Source organism: Copadichromis virginalis, linkage group LG14, assembly GCF_057382275.1.
Source record: "Copadichromis virginalis isolate Kocher_CV1m ecotype Utaka linkage group LG14, C_Virginalis_male_GT1.1, whole genome shotgun sequence".
Taxonomy (NCBI): Eukaryota; Metazoa; Chordata; class Actinopteri; order Cichliformes; family Cichlidae; genus Copadichromis; species Copadichromis virginalis.
The window spans coordinates 21,738,375-21,752,774 of record NC_140631.1 but is presented as its reverse complement, the minus strand read 5'-3'; the positions used below and the strand labels follow the sequence as shown (position 1 = coordinate 21,752,774).

General features: G+C 39.8%; 2 protein-coding genes and 1 long non-coding RNA gene across 3 annotated transcripts in view; 2 read left to right on the top strand and 1 right to left on the bottom strand.

Annotated features, from left to right (window-relative positions):
• The window catches only part of LOC146693915 (uncharacterized), a 340,133-nt gene extending 338,784 nt beyond the window's left edge, over positions 1-1,349 (top strand). Inside the window, exon 2 of the long non-coding RNA XR_014914836.1 lies at positions 174-1,349. This is a non-coding gene — a long non-coding RNA (uncharacterized LOC146693915). The remainder of the gene's footprint in view (positions 1-173) is intronic.
• A 1,325-nt stretch (positions 1,350-2,674) lies between these two features.
• Positions 2,675-7,166, bottom strand: LOC146693914 (uncharacterized). Its single transcript, XM_085429937.1, has 6 exons — positions 6,685-7,166; positions 5,300-5,425; positions 5,050-5,183; positions 4,778-4,943; positions 4,297-4,590; positions 2,675-3,996 (listed from the first exon to the last, which is right to left on the bottom strand). The coding sequence occupies exons 1-6, from the start codon at positions 6,717-6,719 to the stop codon at positions 3,141-3,143; spliced, it is 1,611 nt and encodes a 536-aa protein (XP_085286063.1). The 5' UTR covers positions 6,720-7,166; the 3' UTR covers positions 2,675-3,140.
• Positions 6,912-13,835, top strand: LOC146693913 (putative E3 ubiquitin-protein ligase HERC4). The gene is made up of 12 exons (XM_085429939.1): positions 6,912-7,085; positions 7,521-7,657; positions 7,887-8,101; positions 8,992-9,050; positions 9,133-9,198; positions 9,404-9,469; positions 10,360-10,447; positions 10,550-10,764; positions 10,885-11,152; positions 11,297-11,451; positions 11,668-11,906; positions 13,155-13,835. The coding sequence occupies exons 1-12, from the start codon at positions 6,964-6,966 to the stop codon at positions 13,403-13,405; spliced, it is 1,881 nt and encodes a 626-aa protein (XP_085286065.1). The 5' UTR covers positions 6,912-6,963; the 3' UTR covers positions 13,406-13,835.
• The last annotated feature ends 565 nt before the right edge of the window (positions 13,836-14,400 follow it).

Here is a 14,400-nt window from a genome sequence, read left to right as displayed (position 1 = left end):
CTTTCTTATTTTCCTCTTTACTTCTCTTAACCTTTAACTTATGTTTTAGCAATCAGATCCTGCCATCTTGCATTACCGCTTCGTGCTAGTTATGTTGACTTTTCTCTTCTTTTGTCTCCACTTTTTTCACCCGTGTTTGGACACTCGGCGCATGGCTCCTTTGTTTACATTAGGGATCAGCTGTTAGCGCTGCGCCCTGCAGCTGCGCTACCGGCAGACAGACCCTACATCCCCAGTGAGGGAAGAAACGGGGGTGATGTCTCCCGAGGACACCTCACACACCATCTCTCCTTCCTGTAATCACTTTAAATGTGAGATCGCTCCCTGATATGATTGAGGAGCTAATGACGCTAACCCGGTCACAGTGGCAGTATCCCGGCACTGCCCGGTACTCCCTCTGTGAGTAGGCTGCCCGGCTTCCAGCTGCTGCGGGCGGACAAGACGAGAGACAGCGGTGAGAGGAAAGGAGGGGGGCTGGCAGTGTTTGTTAAAGACGGTTGTGGTATCTCTGGGCACATCGCTGTGAAAGAACAACTCTGCAACACAGACATTGCGCTATTAGCCGTTAGCATCCGTGGAGGTAGCCTGTGACTCTCTGTGGTCCGCAGACTGCAAACGCAATCTCCGAGAGCTCTTCTTCTAATATCAGGGGACTTTAATCATGTCTCGCTGGACTCCACACTGCCCACCTTCACCCAGTATGTGACCTGCCCCCACCGTAGGCAATAAAACATTGTACTTAATGTATGCCAATGAAAAAGTGGCATACAGTTCATCACCTCCCCCTGCCCAGGGAAGATCCGATCGTAACCGAGTGCGTCTTGTCCCTGTGTGTGCAGCCCTTACTGTGCAGGGAGCCACTAATCACCCACGCAGTGCAGAGATGGTCCGCGGAGGGCATATAAATAAATAATAAAAGCAAGTAAATGACAGTATGCTCTTTCTGAAACAAACGGAGACCTTAACTTTTATCAAAATACCGTTTTACTCAGTTTAAAGTAATACCACTGTATAATAGCCTTCAAATTTAATAATGTTAACAGTATCTCAGGAATATTTTTGCCCTTTCAACATGCATTAAAAAAATAGATATACAGTTTTGAATCAGACCTGTATGTACGTTTTCTCAAAATTGACGTAAATAAGTAATCTCAAGAACCTGAAATAATAGTTTCCCACGTAAACTGGAGATGTCCTTGTCAATGTCATCAGAGTACTGTGGATGTCTTACACGAATTTGAAACATAAAACCAGAGTGGCACATGACAGTGTTGCACATAACATAACTAGTTTATATGACATGAAGTTATAAAAAAAAAAAAAAGAATCCATGTAACTTGGTAATGGCTTCTTTCTGATAACTGTCGGCTGCAGTGTGCATTATCTTGACAAAAGTATAAGATACTGAACCCACTGATATGATGTGGTGGAGGAGCACAAATACCTGGACACCCACATATATACATTTGCTGAACTGGAAGATCAAAACAGAAGCTGTACACAAGCAGTGTATGGGCAGGCTATTTTTTGTGAGCAAGCTTGTGCAGCGCACTTTGATGTGTTCTTCTTGGATCAGGAGAGCAAGCTCTGTGATTGGCTGCACTTCGGAAGCTGTGGTGGAGAGGAAGTGAGTGAACAAACTGCCATGCATCATGGATATTCCTCTCAATCCACCTCACCAGGTACTTCTCTAAAAGTGTGACTCAGGTCTGTTGCCCCAAAGGATACAGGAAATGTTAGATATTTTAGTATTTTGGGAGCATGTACTGAATACCTTTTTTGATGATATTATACAAAGGACCCTGTTTCTGCAATGCCCTTTGTTTGAACTTCATCTCCTCTTGCTGCGACCCCACGGGCAACTTCCTTTGGCCTGCTGGTCTGGAAAATCCAACAGTTCATCTATATGTAAAGAAGGCACTTAAACTGGAACAGGCATAGCTGCGTTGATCCTGCTGTGGTATAGTGGGACAGTGCATTCCTCGAGTGCACATCAAGTTTGCAGCCTGCTAAAGATCACACACCATTGATTATGTGCCTTTAGGTATATATGGTTAAACATTTCCTAATGCAAATAACTACATGCAGTATTCTACCATGTGCAAACTTATATCACTAAAGGATTCTAACTGTCTAGTGTTTAATGGACCTGTCAAAAGTATGTTGAGATTATAGAAGGCCCCTTTCAGAGCTAGGGGGAACTTCCTTATATGGTTGTAACTTGTAACTTGAAACTTGTTGACACACTTTTACCCTTCTGCCTATAAAAACCCTGCACAGAAGAATAAACTTTGAGTTGATTTTGGGAAAGCAGTCTCTGTATCATTTTGTTCTCCCAGGCTACTCCCGGCGCTGTAACTAACCCGCTGAACGGCATACCTGAGCTTACTTTGAATAATTAATCTTATACAAAACTCTGCTTATCGCTGCCCACGTCTCGAAGGAAACTCGATCCACGGATGACCCGGAAGGAGAGATTTCTTTCAGGAAATGCACTGATTTCCATGACAGAATTCACAACAACACAGACACAGGTCGGTTCTTTGAAACGGGCGTTTATTACTTGGGCCTTCTCTCCTTGGCTTCACCATCACCAGTACGCCGATACACCATGAGAACTGGTCACAAGCGAACAGTACAAATCAATTAGCAACTTTAGAGTGCACATATTAAGTCCAAACACAAATAACAACATTTCTCAAATGACAAATACCTCGTTGGCTGCTTGTCCTGAAAAGAGGTCCTTAAGTCCTTGTGTTGCTTTTTCTTTTAGTAAACTTTTAACTTAAAATCGCTTCATGAGAGACATCTGCTCCCTCGCAGTCCATGCAAAGTCTCGTGTACTCTCGTTAAGGGTATTCTCACGAGACACTAGCTCTTACACTTTACACATGTACATTTCAAATAAAGACATTTCAACACAAACTATATATATATTCATGATATTATGTAACTTATTATAAATCAGTCATCTACATCATGAAATCCACACAGAACATTTTAACAGCATTTACACCACTACTCAATGGTACATAGTAAACACGTATCATAACTTTTCACATTATATGTATCCAGTCACCTAGATATTTTGAAGTCTTTCCACTTGCTGCTATTATGTTTCAGTCATTAATTGAACTGTCTCAGTGATATGTGGAGTCCAGAAAGTATATTAAGCCAGTGATGAGCTCAATACCATGACTCCCTCTGGTGCCACTTAGTGGATTAAACAGTTCTACCACTTGCTCCATCACCATTCCGTCCAGAGTAAATTCAATGTCTGGCACAGTAATCCTCTCAGGCCAGTCGACCAGCAATCCCAGCTCATCTGTACCATGAGCAGCAGCACCACCACCAGAATCTGCACCTGAGCCCTGAGCAGCAGTCGTCTCACTCTCAGTGGCTGTCACACCACCATCAGCTGTCCCACCAATAGTCCCATCAGCAGCAGCTGCTCTGGTCTGAAAGATGTCCTGCATGGCAGTTGAGGCTCGGCCCTGTTGCTGGAGGCTGCCTCGGACAAAAATCTGTAATGGGCTCAAGTGTCTCTCTGTCCGCAAGCCATGATTGTTCCACTGTTGAGTGAAGTCTTTCAAATCTCTGTTGATCCTTGGGAGATAGATGTAATGGAGAGCCCAAAGGTGCATTTCATTGTCAATGTCAATGATGCCTTCCTCCTCCAGGTGGTGAAATAAATCACAGTACACATTGGTCATTCCTCGCCACAGATCACCCCAGAGCCTCTCAATTCTCTGATTATGGGTACTCCTTCCTCTTAGGGCACTTCCACGATCAAAGCCTCTGAAAATGTTCATCATCAGGCAGACAGCATTGTTTTCCCCTCCTCTGTCTGTCCGGACCCTCGAGGGTACACCATAGGATACCACGGCTCTGATGAAACTTGATAAAACAGTACTGCTACGGTTGTTGTTTGAGGCATGAAGGAAGACCACAAGACGACTGTATCCATCAATAGCCCCATGAATGACTATCCTCCACCTAAAACAGTGGTCCATAAGAAGAAAAATCTTATTTCTGCTTTGTTATTGAAACAATGGAAACACACACTCTTAATTGCTTTACATGGCACTATTGCATGTCAAGTTTGTCTGTACGTTGCTTGCGATGTCTGTGTTCTCTCATTTTCCCCTTTAAACATAACCAGTTGTGTTAGAGGACTGCCCATCACAGGGCCTGGCTCTATTGGATGTGTCTTACTGTTCAACAGTTATATTTGATGTAATGCTGAATTTCACTTTGGTCAAAATAGGTGTTCAACAAATCAGTGTGCTTGGTTACCTTATCAGCTTGTGATTTCCATCAATGTGCCACAATGAGTTTGGACCTGCAACCTGATATGTTCTTCGTTCTGGTCTCCGCAAAACTGCTCTTATGGCAGCTGCTCCAGGATTTATCCGTAGCATGCTTGCTCGAACCCTCCTTCGCTGTACACGTAGTCCACGTACTCGCAGGGAGGCTCTGACAGCCTCAGGACCAATTTGTTCATTGCCAGCGACAATGTCCTGCACATGTTCATCCAGCGCACTGTCAGTCAGTTCCGCATACATTGATGCACGGGTGAAATTATACTGTCTGAAATCAGACAAAAAGAACACGAGTATTTTATCACTGCCATAACAACACACATCATTACTTGACTAGTTAGTGCACATTCAAATATACTAATTTTTACAATTTCACAATACCATTTAATTTGAATAAACAGTGGGTGTGTGTCACAAAAGAACTGAAAGTCACACTGGTTTCAAAAGTCACTGACCGCAGACGTCTTCGAATTGTACGAAGTGAAACATTCAAAATATCAGCCATCTGAGGTGCAGTGAATCCACATGACTTCAGGAATGAAAGCTGTTCCCGAGTGATAAGGTAAAGGGATCTGCCTCTACCTCTGTTGAAAACCACTGGTGCCTGGTATCCAAAAGAGCCTGAAAATATATAAGCGTTTGGTGTATTTGGAAAATAGGTTAAGACAGAGTCATAATTTATTTCACACTTTTGATCAGTCAAGGAATCGACACAATATGTGCTTACCTTGTTGGCCATGCTGAGTAGACAGTTCGACCTCCTGAATCAATTCAGCCAAGTCACGCAGAAGTTGATCTGCTGCAGTTACACTGATCAGTCTTCCTCTTGCCCACCGAAGGCTTCTCTGCATTGTCTCCAACCTCAAAGACATCAAAAAATTACTTCTTAATTCATGTTATATTTTCAGGCCATATTCCCCTTAAACATTTTATGCAAGTTAAAATGTTAAATGTTTTCCATCATGCTTTCATCATACCTCCTTAACGCTAACTGTAGCACATCTGGCCCAACATCGTCCATCAGCAGCCGCCGTGTACAGTCATTATGAATGTTCTTGCACCTTGAGATGAAAATCCTCCAGGCCATACTTTGTACTGTGATTCTACAAAGACAAAAATTTAAATTATTGCTTTCAACAGGTTTATATATTTAAATAAATCAAAAAATTTCATGTTAGTCTTCTGAAAATTGTGACTGAGCACTTTTGGAAACACTATGTCATCACTAAGTATTGGGACTGTGAACAGTTACAGAATGCATCTGAAATAAATGTCACATTCTAACAGGTTATAGTTCTGTTAATAGAGCTTTTGAATCTACGTTTCATACATATTCCTATCTTTAATAGCAGTATGTCAACGATGTCAACCAATATTTTCATATTTCAAACACACACCCAAGTTAAAAATTTGAATCTCCGCATCTTCTACTCAGCAGATCTGAAAAATCATTTTTGATAATGTTCCGATTCCATTGTCAAATGTTCCCATCCATGTTATTCATCTTTGTTTATTTTAAATGCTGTCATTAGTTTTTTTTTTCCAACTAATTACCAAAATGAACATGGTCTACATTGTTTTGCTCACTTAAATAAAACGACATTTTTGTATTGTACCCTGGGTTCATGAAGACCATGCTGTCTTTTAACTTTATTATTTCTTTTCTGCATATACTGACTGTTCTTTATTCATTTCTCTACTTTCTCCTCTCTTCTTCTTCAGTCAAGTTTAACGGCAGCTTGCATCCACTTTCTCCTCTCAATTCCGCTGAGATTAATTCCCGCTCTACTGTACAAGACTTGTGAATGGTTACCTGGAGGGATGTACCACTGTGAGAGGGGTGATACGGAACAGTCCAGGTGATCGCTGCTTTAATTTACCGGTCAGATATACCTAAATTGCACGTCGACATAGCTAGTGAACTGTAACTAGACCATAAATCAGTGATAACAAAAGAACATTCAATCTACTTTCTCCGGTACTTTATAGAAAAAAAATCAACATCAATTCAATGTCGTCTTGCTATCTGGGATGGCAGTGCAGTAACGTGTAGCCTAATCCGGCTAATGTAACAAGTGATATAAAACCGTATTTTAAATAATATAAAGTGGCTAAACGGAGTACCATATTAAAGACCTTATTAACATGCCTCACCTAAAATGGCATGTTGGCAACATTCCTAACGGACAAAGGTTAGCATGACTTGTCTGTGAAGGTTCTCAGCATGACTTTTTTTTCGCTTACTACAATACAAAGCTAACATATAACATGTGCTTAAAAGGACAAAGCAATGTTTTTGAATCATCGCTTAGCTTTTAGTTAGCAAAGACGAACAATAATTGAGATTAACTAGGGTACTTACGGTGTTTTTTGTTGGCGCAGAGATTTCGCATGCATTCATCTGTATGTAGTTTGTCGCACATAGCTTGATTGAGACAACACAAATATGAGGTTGACTGTGATTGGTTAACACAAATTCTGATCACAGGTTGTGGTAAGGGGTGGATTAAAAAAAAAACACAACCTTCAGTCTTGCTTATCCAATCACAAACAATGTACCTTCTCCCGCCGTACTTTGAATTTTAGGGATGCTATATATATATTTCTGCCAAGCCTTTTGGCGGACTTTTTGGGAACAGTCATGTCCGAACGGAGCGCTGCATTTCGACGGAGAGTCACTGATATCAGAGACAGAATGAATGCCCAATTTAACCGGCTACTGAATCAAGATGACAGTGAAGAGGGGACATCTCTTCTACAAAGGTGAAATGCTTTGGTGGTGGTTACTCTATTGGCAAGCTTTTAGCTTTGCGCCTTTTTTGTTTTTGCAAAAGGAAATAACTTTTACATTTTTAAATAATAAATGGCTCGTTTACTAATTATCTGTTACAATTCAACAACAAATTCTGTAATCATAAATGTCTATCCTAGATTGACGACTTCACATGACAGTCATTTTAATCCCTGTTATGTGCATTTATGCATAAAGATTTTAGTTTATAAATGTAGCATATCCCATAGTTTCAGGGAGCATTTAATTTGCGAGACAATCGAAAAATGCATGCAATAAACACCGATTGAACACTCATTCCTTACTCTGAGTGTGTTGGGTGGTTTTCTTTTCTTTTTTTTCTTGGGGGGGGGGGGGTGTCTCTGTGTGATTAGTTTCACTAAAATTATCTCATGGTCTAATGATAGCTTTGGAGTTTTCCGCCAACAGCACGGAGGTGGGCCAGTGCGCAGACCAAGAGGCGGGAGAACCAGACATCGCCAGTTAACGTTTAAGGTGTCAGTACTAAGGAATCCCACACTGACACACTACCGATCTCATAGGGGTAATCAATATTTATATTAATATTAATTATTTGGAGTGATGGGTTTGAAAAATGAGAATTACATCATGGTGTCAGTTGTTTACAAATTGTATAATTTGGCATTAGATTTTTAGCACCTTTGTAATCTTTATTTCCTTGCACCAATAAGTTGATGTTGAGACACTACAATGTGACAATTTACCCTTTTCCGTTTTTAGGGAAAGCTAATTTGGTTTAAATTTGATTACAGATGCCACTCCTGCTACTCGGGTGGTCGTTCCTGTAAACCTAAATGCAGCTGAATTCAGGCAGGCACTACGGGACAATATTGCAGACATACCCTTGCAGTTCGATCTATGCAAAGTGAATGGACAGCGGCTCATTCTTCCTCTTGAAGAGGAGACGCCCCAAGAAATTAGAGCAAGAAACCTACTGGGTCGCTCCAATCTTTATATCCGTCCAAAGGTATTCAAATGTTCCACTCGGGTGGCTGATATGGCATAATTGTCACTATTACTGTAACTCAGTGGCGCTCCAGTCACCCTAGTATTGTATAAGACATCTTTAACATGTTACTGCTCAGAATAATAAATGCTGTGATTTTCCCCAAAGGATTTGAGACATTCATCTGATCACTATGCCAGATGGCTATGCTTAAATAATGCCCCGCCAATTGATTCACTGTTAATAACAGAAATGCAGTAGAGCAAGCTTCAACTGTGGTCTAACAGTATTTTAGGGTTAGGGTCATTTTGTTCTTGTAATCTTAGTTTCCTGGGTTCTGGCTTTTTCATTGTCTTTTGTTAATGTCCTTAACCTTTCCTTTATTTATTTATTTATTTTTTTCCCCCTCAGTTATCCTAAGTTCTACCTACCCAAAGTGTCACGGTCCTGAGTCTGTGGACTCGGTGTTTTTCTGTTTGTATTAGTTAGCTTTGATTTCATGATGTGTTTTGATTCTCTTGGGTTTGATTTCTGTCGCTAGTATTCCTAACTTCCTAGGTCCTGGGCATTTCTTGTGTTCTCCTTCTTAGGTCGTGGTTCTGTGTTCTGTTAGTATACAGTCGTCTCTGTCAGTGTGTCTCTTGTTCTGTCACCGTATCCCCTAGGTTAGTCCACGTCTGTTCAGTTTCCTGTTTTACTTTGAAAGTCTGTGTACTATGTCAATGTGTTGAGTTTTGCCTCGTCATGTCTGATGAGTCCCAGCTGTGCTCTCCTCCTGTTTCACATTCCCTAATCACCTCAGTATGTATTTAAGCCTTGTGTGTTTCCCTGCCAGTTGGCGTGTTGTCCTCTGTTCTTGTTTGTCATTTGTTGGTCCATTTCTTTTATATTTTAATAATCTGGTGTTTTAGATTACAGAGGCCAATGAGGACTCAACTGGTGGAGAAGTTGTGCAGTCTGAGATGGCAATGTAAGTCTTTGACAACTGCCTTTGGACTGTAGCACTGTAAATGCATTACACCCTCTCATCAACAATATTTACCATATTGCAGTGTGCTGCATGACACCGAGACACCTGACCATAGCAGGCACAATGTACAGGAGCCAGAGGTTATCAGGTAAATGGCACTCTGTTTGTTTATGAGTTGGAATTTTAATCTTAAACTATTGCACAATTTCATTTATTTTTTTGGTAAAAACTAGTTTGGTACAAACTAATTATATCATTATTATAACTTGGATCATTTTGTGTAGTCTAGATCAATAAATATCTGCATTGGGGTCCTCTTCCTGCTATGAAATATTTCTGCTATTCCTTTGCAGTGGTCTGCATGAAAACCATACAGCTCATTCTAGTAGGCATGGTCTCCAGGAACCAGAGGTTAACAGGCAAGTGGTAGTTGTTGAATAACATGCCAAAACTTAAGTGTAAACTGGAACTTATAAAGCACACACTATAGGTAAATAGACACTCAATAAGTACAATATACGGGGTGAGACCAGCGAATATTAAAATTTGAAAGGTTGCATGTATTGAACTGATAACATTTATGTGCTCTGAATATAGACCAATGGTTTAATTGCCTCATTCGGTTTCTGTTTTGCTTTTTCATGTTTTTCAGATTTGTTGATGTCATGATATAGGTATTTTTAATTGCTGAAAATGCATCGATAACACTTTAGTCAGCCTGACCATTCAGACACTTGGAACTACAAATCACCCAAACTATTCCCAGTAAATGGGCAGTTCCTTATGTTTCACAAAAAAAGGAAAAGAAGACACTGCTGGCCTGTGATAATCTTTTGTGCGCAGGAAAACTGCACTGTCAAAACTTGAAAGTTGCATTTTATAGTTTATTGATCCATTTTGGCAACCAATAACAAGATCCATTTGTGTTCCTTCATGCTGCTTGTCTCTCAAATTAAAAAACAAACAAACAAAACAAAAGGCCCATCTCAGTGCATGCTGGTCTTATACCAGTCTCTTAAGTTATCAAAAATAGCCCTGAAATTCTTCCTGGCTGACTTGATAAGATAAACAACAAAACAATGAAGTGAGCATTAACCTACAAATAAAAAAATGATTAACCCAGAAATAGAAGTAAACTAACAACAAACTTTATATTTTAATATTTTGAAATTTGTTTAAATCCAAATGGCTCCAACAGATGCAATCAAGGACCAAATAATGTGAAATCAGATTCTTTTATCAGATGAGTCATTCCATTTCAGTATGTATACATGATATTAAAAAAATCAAATGCATTTGTTCTGTTTAGGGAAGAGTTTTACATCGACTCTGCAGAGTCAGAAGTATCAGACCTGGATGAGGCTGTCCTGGCTTCCCCTGAACAAAATGACTCGCATGTATGTCTCATGAACAACACTGCCAGAACTGCTGTGTATGTGTTTCATGTAGTCATGACCCTTCTCTCTCTCTCTCTCTCCTCCCCCCCCCCCCTTCTTCAGGACGAGATGGACCTTGCGACTGTGATGAAAGATTTCCAGGAAATGCATCTTGACACCAGCAATTATTGTGCAATAATAGCCCGACGTAGGAAAATCCTACATAGTGCCTGCATGGCACTTTCCAAGTCATATTTTGCCTGGCATAAATTGCCAAATATTGAATTTGTTGGTGAAATGGCCGATGATTATGGAGGCCCAAGGCGGGAATTTTTTCGGTAACCCATTCCCATCTCTCCCACACAATAATAGAATGCATGAATGTGTTTTTTGTTGTTGCAAAGATGAAATCACAATTTGACTCAATTTTTTTTATTTTTTACTATCTTTTCCTGCAGATTACTTATGGTCGAAACTCAGAATTCCCTAGGGATTTTTGAGGGGAAGCCTGGCAGTCTGTTGTTCAGCTATAGCCAGCAGTTGCTGTCAAGCAACAAGTTTTATACGGCTGGTAAACTGATTGCTTGGTCGATAGCACACAATGGGCCAGGGCCACGGTGTATCAACAGACACCTGTTCTGTATGATGTGTGGCCAGAAGACATCTCTTGATGACTTCGATGTAGAGGTCTTCATGGACGAAGACGTCAAACAGAACATAGAAAAGGTAAAACTGTGTGCATGCTGAGGTGTAATTAAATTCAGTGAAACGCAATGCATAGCTTAACTCATCAGTGGAACGTCTCAAAATGTAAGTACACTTAGTGAATGCTTTAAACGTATGTATTTATGGAGGTGCCTAATTTTCAAGGTTTCCAGCTGCAGCACCCCAGAAGACCTGGCAGACTTGAAAAGTCACCTTGGGGACTGGATTGCAGGCTGTGGTATCCCTGACATCTACACTGCCACACTACTTGATGTTAAGAGGATAAGGGGCGAGATTGTATCTCATTTTGCGTTTCACAGGTGAGAATTTGTTAGAAAATTACAAAGTACTTTCCTGGTCAGTGCTCGTCTTCCCATTGTGTTCCCCCCTAATAGTTAACACTTAAACAAATCATCAATCTGCTGAGTTTATATCTGTATTGCAGTTAAGGTGGTGTTTAAATTGACAAAACTTTTTGTTTTGTTTCACAATTTTGCTATGTTGTATGAATTGAGAGTACAATCTGTGGTCAACAGGGTTGCCAGCATGATTCAGCAGTTTGTTGCCGGTATGGACTCATGTGGTCGGTTCTGGCAAATGGTGAAGAGATGCTGGAAGCAGTTCCTTCCTGTATTTACAAATGCAGGAAATAAACTTACAAGGAACAGCTTCCAGCATCTCTTCACCATTGGATGGAGTCCAGCTGGAAGTAACAGACGTGAAGAAGAGGAAGCAACCATCTTTCAGTGGGAATGGTGGCTTATGGCCATTCAGGGTGAGTACATAGAATACAACACATGTCTTGTTTCTGTTTGAATTGCTTCAGGCATTTCATGTTAAATACAGTGTCCACAATACAAAATACAGACAACTAAATCGAAACAACACTTGGGTGCAATAAAACCTTAGAACTTTGCAAAATCCACCCCTTCTTAGAGCATATGAGGAAGTTTTTGATTATTTTACCTTTTTAGGTGAGGTATTTGAAAGGAAACCACCTACAACAAATATTTTTGGAAGATTATTTCTTTTATCCTCTGTCATCTCTACCAGATCTTGCTTGTTTAGACTGATAGGATGTAATTTGATTTTCATTGTGATTTCTGGTAAAACATTAATTTTATTACATGACCGAAAACTTCTAACACTAAAATATTAAATAGTTATATTACATACTTGTATTTAAAATATGGTAAAATTTATGATTCAATTGTATTAGCACATCTGAGAATTAAGTAAATGGTAAATGGCCTGTATTTGTATAGCGCTTTACTAAAGCAGTCATTCACACACTGGTGATGGCAGCTACATTGTAGCCACAGCCACACTGACAGAGGTGAGGCTGCCGGGCACTGGCGCCACCGGGCCCTCTGACCACCACCAGTAGGCAACGGGTGAAGTGTCTCGCCCAAGGACACAACGACCGAGACTGTCCGAGCCGGGGCTCGAACCGGCAACCTTCCGATTACAAGACTCAAGACTCTTGAGCCACGATCACCCCCAGTGTTTTTGCAGTGTTTAAGATAGAATAACACAATTTGAAACTTGTCTCCCTTTGAGACAAAGGTCATTTGTTAATTAGATGCACTGCCTAACTAGAACCTTCAGGTATTACGTTGACTATAACGAAACCTCCTGTATATTAGTGTCTTAGAGTAATCGAGTGGTGCAATGACAACACCCACGCAAATGTGACATCACTAGAAAGCCAATGTACTCTTGCAAGGACAGAATGAATAACTTCTTTAAAAAAAATACACATTGCATAAACAGTCCTTGACATATAGGTCTGACTCGGAGGACAAAATTAATTTCCTGTCTTAGCAGGGCAGGATTGCTTTGAGTAATTTTTTTTTTTTTTTTTTTTTTTTTTAATGCAATGCTTTGCAATAATTGTTTTGCCTAACAACCTGTTTTTGACTCCAAAATAGTCATTAACGCAACTGTTCTACTATGCAGTCAGTGTAACTGATTATAAATCTACACATTGCACCTTATTTAACACTTGTATGTATTTTAACAGAGCGAGAGGTGGACCACACATTTGAAGAGCTCCTCGTCTTTATAACTGGGGCTGACTTACTTCCACCACTGGGGTTCCCACAGTCCTGCAACATCGACTTCTACGATCAGGAGTCAGGGATGCGGCGTATCCCGTACACATCAACGTGCAGCTTATCCCTGTATCTCCCAAGAGGTGTTGCAGATGAAGATCAATTCAAAGATCTTATGAATGATGCCTTAAAAGGATCCCTGGGATTTGGAAAGGTGTAGCTGCATACATGAACTGATGCTGGGAAGCTGTGGTTAAAACATGTGGGCTTTTGGGATGAAGTTCTTATTGTAAATGTTCTTAAAGGGGATTGCTCCTGGCACTCAGGCTTCTTAAAGATTTTACATTTTAAAAGTGTTTTTACAAATGACTGTTCATTGTGTATATAGTTATATTTATAGTCCAGTTAAGACAACTAGGGTATTCATGCATCAAGCTATGCAAAATAAGTGGTGTTCAGAAAGTTTCCAGGAAATAGTTCAAATGACAATTCATCTAGAAATATTCTTTTGAAATATTGTTGTTTATGTTCAATTATAGTACACTGCATAGAGTGGTTTTTGTTTTTTATTTTCAAGATGTACAAGAGATGCCAGACAAACTTTGAACTAAAAGACACTGACTTTTGTAAAATAAAATATTGTAATGTCAGTTCTCATGGTGTCTTGTCTATTTAAAAATTAAATTTGAGGCTTACCTGTTACTGTCAAATACTGGTATTGGGTTCCATTGACGAGGGCTATGTAGTACAATTATGTGCTTAAGTCAAGGTAAAAGGTTAAATGAATTTACCCTCATCTGTTCTCAAACCAAGAACTGAAGAATCAATCTCAACTCAGAATTAAAAGTTACGAATTAATTTTACTGGTTTCGAGAACAAAGCAGTTTTAACAAACTGACTTTAAGCTCCGGCGTTAACTCTGAGATTGACACCTGGCCTTTCACTATAACCTGGTTAAAAATCAATTATGTAATTGTGGTAGAATTATGTAAGAGGCTGTAAAGCTTTTTTGTAAAAAAAAAAAAAAAAAAAAAAAAAAAAGAATCACGTCAAGATAATGAACACTGGTATTAAAATTATATTTTATACATAAGGCAATAACTGTAATTACCAAAGTAAAGAAAATGATTTGTTAGACTCAGTTTGTTGGTGAACGATGCTTAAGTGTGTAGCAATTTGGACAGTATATCCAGTGATTGCTTTGCTTTTTCTATG